Raw genomic sequence first — 6,855 nt, 5'->3', positions numbered from 1 at the left:
TATCGAAAAACAAATACGCACTTTACGGTTAATGCTGTCTTTAATACGCGTGTAAAAAAACGAACACGTTCGTGTATTTGTTAAAAAAATTCCATTTATAAAATTATACATTATATCATGTTCATGCAGCTATTATCCAATATATTATACATGTTTCAATATGGAAGTTATATTATTGTCTACTGTTAAAATGTGAAGATCTTTCTTTGATGCTATTTTTGTTTACCTTCTTTTATGATACATGGGACACTTCATATATAGTAAGTGAGATAACTCACAAGGAAACACGAAAACATTAGATTACAATATGAGAATACATATAAAATGAGTCATATTTAAACTAAACAGATAATTGACGAGTATATTAAAACATCAATGTAATTGCGAAATACGAATACGACATGTGTAGACTCTTCGTAGTAAAAACACACCACTGTCGTTAGCTATCGTAGTGTCAAATGTATTCTAGTTTTTCCCGTCAACGTAAACAACTAGAAGCCTATGTTAGGATTCATCACCGTTGGTACCGCTGCATTCATACAGCCTATGATACGTCGCATCTCATCCAGTGCATTTGCCTGCATCATTATGTAGTTTTTGGCCAGTAACAGGGTAGCAATCTTAGATAGTTTGCGTACGGACGGACTATGTGCGTAAGGGATAACAGAACGCAGTTCATCTAGAGTTTCGTTCAAATCATGCATCCGGCGTCTCTCGCGCGCATTGACATTCAAACGGACTACTTTTTCACCGGTCTCTTTCTTGTGTTTGATTTTGCCTCTTGTGCTGTGTCCTTTGTAGACCTGGCCAAAGTCACCCCAGGCATCACTCAATAAGTCGTCATTATCTTCGTCACTGCTGCAATTTTCTTCTTGCGGATCATTTTTAAATACGTCCTTAAAATTGAACTGAGGTTGTCTATTCTCATAAAGGTAATGGTTTTGTGGGTTTGTTTTCGATGAATTTCGGTCAAAATGAGCATCGGCTACAAACAGTTGCTTTTGATTCGATATTGCATTATTCTTCTCTGGATCCATATGACTTGGCTTGTCAGCACCTCGTCTGATTGTCGCTGTACCGCTTGATACATCCGATAATTCAAATAATCCTTTCACAGGATCACCACTCCCTGGAGTATCTGCTGGGTCAGTATTCCCATTGTCATGTCCTTTGACCATAGCTAGCTCGGCGCTTAAATCCATGACACAGACTAGTATACTGATCGGTATTGCAAGACAAACCCAAAACTGCACACAGAAAGGTGCGGACAAACTTTGAAATAATGTAAGTACACTGTCAAATTTGTAATATTTAAAATGCCTTGTCTTTGTATTGTTCCTTTAAAGTCGCGCAATATTCATACAATGGTCACTATCGAACGTTACAAAACTTAATTGTAACATCGGAAATCCAATATTTTATTCCCACAATTCTCCCTAGTGCACGTTACGGAGTTTGCTTTGTTCTGAAAGTGTTCGCCTTATTCCGCGGCGATGGATTTTGTTAAAGCTTGAGACGTTATTGGAAATTGATACAATCGTCGTAGCCAAGATGATTAATTTAACAATTTGTATCGCGTGCCCTGTTGGGAAAACTGAGTGAATGGGATTGTATGTGATGCCTGCATAATCGGTTTTTGTCGGTTTCGTTTTTTTTCTCCAAGTAATCTGGAGTTTCAACTATTCGCTATAATTTAGCACACGGATAGGAGTTTATTTTTTATTAAAAAACAAATACATGACAAATGCTTACACTAATGAACAATAATTTATATCATATATGCACCAATACCAAAAGTTACAGTTGCGACAACCTTCGGCGTATTCTGCTCGTGTCAAAACATTCAAACAGCATTAATCCAATTAGTAATGAGGCTTAAATCTGTAAAAATTGAATTTGTAAAATTGATTCTGAAATGGTGTCTGAAAAACATTTTTAATTTGACTTAAGGAATATCTATATCTATATCTATATATATATATATATATATATATATATATATATATATATATATATATATATATATATATTCACACATATGGCCAGTTACGGGGTCTCTGATTTAGAAATAGGTTATGGGGTTCCCACTTTAAATACATGTATCTCCATACCCTTTTTTATCCGATATAAACACGAATTAAGGTATATAGGGGTACCTACTATTATTATTGTATATAAATACGTCATTTATTTAACGTCTTATACAAGGAAATATATAGCGAACTTATTTGCGAGGTATATACAATTTCAATTTCAGACCTGATTGTGGTTTTCGATTTAAGACCTTATTGTGAGATTTGATTGCATTACCTCCCCTACACCCCCCTCATAGTAATTAAAGGAGCCTAGATTGCGGGGTTGTATATAGACCCCGTTTTTTATATTGACCTCGTAAGTACAGTCTGAAAACTACAGAGACCGCGTAACTGGCACTATGTATTGGTATATATATATATATATATATATATATATATATATATATATATATATATATATATATGTATATCAATTAGAATTAACAATGAATATTTTTTTCATGCGTATAACACAATAATGTGGACAATACAAAGCGGTAAGATTATGTTATTTGATATCTGCAACAATTATTCCATTACCCCATTATTTTCTAAAAAATGTTTTGGGAAGAAGTTAAAAAAAATAATTGATTATAAATACAGCTACCCGAAGAAACACAAATTAAGCAATTAGGTAGTTTGAAATAATCAATACCATTGTGTCTTGTAAAGAAAATAAACTGGTCGACAGATGGTCAACTGTATAAATACTTTTGAGAAACAAACAAAAGGCAATAGGGCAAAATGCTAAACGACAATCAGCTAGCAAAAAATAAAGTTCCCTAATCATAGTCTGACAAATTGATTTTTCCTATATTTAAATTCAAGTGTCATATATTTAAACAACAAACGTATGCAATATAGTCAAATCAAAATAAAATAACACTCTAAAGTAAATATAATTAAAATCTATCGTTCGTTTCAGGATAATAATCAATTGAAACATATCATAAACTTACATAACGTTAGTACGACATTTCATTGATAATATGGGCAATAAGTGTATTACGAACAAAGCGCTCATTATCTTAAGGAGCCCATTTGAAGAGCGTTATAATTTACTATCTGCACAGTCTTGAAGGCAATATGTTTTACAATTATGATAGTATTACTAGTTAGAGCTTTTTTTCAAAATTACGAAAATCTGTTAACTATTCTGTATAAGTATGCAATGTTTAAACGGCGGGCGTTTTATTACACTTTTATAATCACATCTTGAGTGATAGTCATATATTGTTTTATAAAATACATTTACTTTATGCTTTCCGATGGTTTATAGAGAAATATCAGAGAATTAAAACTGATAGTTCACTGTTTCAAACAGTGAAAAATAACAGTGAAAGTTATCGATAATTTTCATTGTTGGACCGGAACAATTTTTTTAGATATCTTTATTCATTGTGAACCCCCTACATTTAATGTTTATAAAACTATACGTATAAGCTTCCTTGAAAATACATGTAATAACATTTCGGGGAGCCTAGAGGGAATATATTGTCCGGAATGGCAAAAATACACAAATATGATTTTGTAAGCATAAAATAAAAAGAAAATGTGTTGGATATGGTGGAATATCGAATTTAATTCACTCGTGATCATAGAAACAATATATTTTCCCTCGTTGCTTTGTCACTCGTGAAAATATCATTTTCTATGATCACTCGTTAATTTAAATCGATATTCCACCAAATCCAACAAATATCCTACATATCTAACGATTCCCTTATATCGAGCGTAGCCTAATTTCGATCACTTTGTTTACAATAAGAACGCGACCCTCGTGGCGACACGCATGCGCTCCCAATATTTTGTTTCATAAACATTACTACGCTTTAAAATAAATACCGACACGACTTAAATTAGGAAAAACAAGTTTAAATGAACCGAAATAATCCAAATTTATCCCTATTCCGTTCATTTGCGTCGGTCCTCGTCATATAATTTCCACAAAGTGATGCAGACTACTGTGCTCGTGTAAACTTTCATATATTTGATTTATTTCAAAAGAAAATATTCTCCCGATTCTCAGAAAATGTTGCATGGAACAATCTGTGCGCGCACATCGCGAAAATATATGACATGTCGATATACATTTACGTGGGTATACCCCGCCCCGATCGGATGCTAATTTTATCAAATCTTTTAAAAGTAACCTAATATGCCGAAAATATATTTGAACAAATTGCGAACGTTAGTGTTTGCAATTTTTGAGCACTTTTACGTGTCAATGTTGCTCAAAAGAAGATTGACCGATAAAAACAGAAACTTGTTAAATTGTATATAGAAGTTATAAAAAAAAGTTAAATTGCTGTTTCAGTTTGTATTAATATGTTAAGTTAATCGAATTTTTGAAGCTGCGTTGGCCTAATGCCTATCGGAATCGAGCACTCTCGCTTTTCGGATGTGACATCTCGATACCAGGTAAACAAAGCTCGTAGTGGATGTAATTTTTGGGTGTGTATGGAACTATCGGCTTTGCGTGGTAAAACGCGCTGTAAATAAACAATTCTAGCAGCGATTTATTAAGAAATTTAAAAAATCTTTTAAGGTATATCGTTTATTGCAGCATTGTTTTACGTAATTTAGACATTCTTTTACTTGTTTCCTTTTTCGCTCGATACACAGTAATAGGAGGATATACGCAGTAAATAAATATTATTTGTAAATCATATATTATGGTTCAACAATGTGTAGTTGCAAACCTTGAATTAAAAGTTCGCAAAAGGTATATCTACATTTTCGGTAATTTATATTTTAACACTTCTATTTCATCATTGAGAAAAGTTTGGATAAGTAGCGGCTGTAACAAGTAGTTTGATTATTTGTGAATACACACTCGCGTGTTGTATCGATTGTGGTATTAATTGAAGAAACTCTTATTTGAAGTCGAATGCTATTGTACAGATTATAAGTTAAATTTAAATCGCACGGATGTTTTGTAAGATATATCTTCCGGCGTTACAATCAGAATTGCGCAATCCTAAACACGGGTACCTTGGTAAATATATATATGTATGCTCTAACTGGCAAGATATCCGCGGATTCTTTTATTTGTGTATCAGGGTTTAAATCGCTAGTCAAATTGGTAATACACGGTTTAACTTATTTAAAGTACACTCAATTTATGCCCTACAAAATTCATGTGAAATAGTATATTGCGAAGACAAGCTCGGTTTAATGCATCGTTCTACTACCCGTGTGCATTCAAAGTTCTAAAAACGTAATAAATAGGCTATTATTGAAGTACGCATTAATAACAATCTCAAGAAAAATTTGTATTGTTAGTGCAAGGTTCATCACGGTTCAAATATAAGTGATCTTGTTTGCTTCATTAACGACACTCAACCCATCATGTCCAATTTGTGTGGCATATAAAAGAATTAATCTGCCAGTCGATAATACTTCGCTACCCTTCAAAAACCCGTCTAAATCGTTAACAAAATGTTTAATTATCACATACAAACGTCATTATCTGGCCTTACCAAATTGTTTTATTAACATTCTTTCATTACATTCAGCCTTCAGCTGTGTTAACTTGATCAAGAACGTGATGACTAATTCCCCGCCATTCTTTGCTCTTTAAGGTCCCTACATGTACATACTACTACACGATCGTTTAACTGTTTTTCTATGTGGATGATTTGGACACCGTACACAAAGAACTGCCTTAACAAAACATTGATACGGTATCGATATGATTACACGATAAATATTGCAAGTAATATATATATATATGTTTCGATTCTTTGAATATTAAACTGTTTTAGACTATTGAAAATAAACACAGACTATGTATTCTGACCAACATTTAATTTATCATCGACAAATACTGCGTTCATATTAGTTCGAAAATAGAAGGATAAGGAATACTGATTTTAAAAGTTCATTCTTATGTTAATAGATATCAACAAGATTAATTGATCTTTCAGATGTGTCAACGGGGTATATCGAAAGCGATTACGTGATTGTACTTTCATGAATAAGATTATCTTAAATAGATTAAAGTTGTTTCTGAAATATCCATATTAATTTTGCTGCTGAATATAATTTGGAATAGAAAGTGGGAATTAGCATTGCTTTTACACTTTACAATATTTTGAGAAATACTCTCATATCAATTATGTAAAACTTTAACACTTGCTTATGACAACCAATGTAATATACTACACAAACTAACTTATAACGACTGTGTAAGTATAGCATTTAGATTTAGAAAAAAACGAACGAAATTAAAGTTACTGAATTCATATAAAAACTTATAACACAAATCAGACAATCAACAAACAGTAAAAGATATAAAAATTAAACAAATATAAACAGATATAGAGAGCACACGAATTTTTTTTTTTCAAACTTAAAGTTTAACATGATATATGATTATTTTTTAATCTCAGATATATTCTTTATTATATATGTTATAAGTACTAATAATACAACTTGAAACATAACATTTTAGCTTCAAATTTATAACGTCTGGTAAGAAACTTCTTAAACTTTTCTCAGCAATATTATCACTATTCAGCCAACATATAAACAAATTGTAAAAATAATTGTAATGCAGAAAACATAAAATGCAAATCCAACCTGATCATTAACATCATGAATAATGCGTTCTAGTGGTATGATTTAAGTTTTCTGACACGCCGTCATTGGCAGACAGTAGACCGTGACTTTCTATAACATGTTAGTATGATTGTTCGATCAAAGGACTGTTATTTCTAGGCACAACTTTCCTTTTTCAACATATTGCGTAACGGCCTTATCTTAAATGTACTCGAGG

General features: G+C 32.2%; 1 protein-coding gene across 1 annotated transcript; it reads right to left on the bottom strand.

Annotated features, from left to right (window-relative positions):
* Positions 1 to 449: 449 nt before the first annotated feature.
* LOC127837664 (neurogenic differentiation factor 1-like) lies at positions 450 to 1,185 on the bottom strand. The gene has a single exon (XM_052364916.1). It carries the CDS (start codon positions 1,176 to 1,178, stop codon positions 492 to 494), a length of 687 nt encoding a protein of 228 aa, XP_052220876.1. The 5' UTR covers positions 1,179 to 1,185; the 3' UTR covers positions 450 to 491.
* Positions 1,186 to 6,855: the final 5,670 nt, after the last annotated feature.

This window comes from Dreissena polymorpha, chromosome 7 (assembly GCF_020536995.1).
Source record: "Dreissena polymorpha isolate Duluth1 chromosome 7, UMN_Dpol_1.0, whole genome shotgun sequence".
Lineage (NCBI taxonomy): Eukaryota > Metazoa > Mollusca > Bivalvia > Myida > Dreissenidae > Dreissena > Dreissena polymorpha.
The sequence above is the reverse complement of the archived record's forward strand: the minus strand, read 5'-3'. Positions and strand labels throughout refer to the sequence as shown.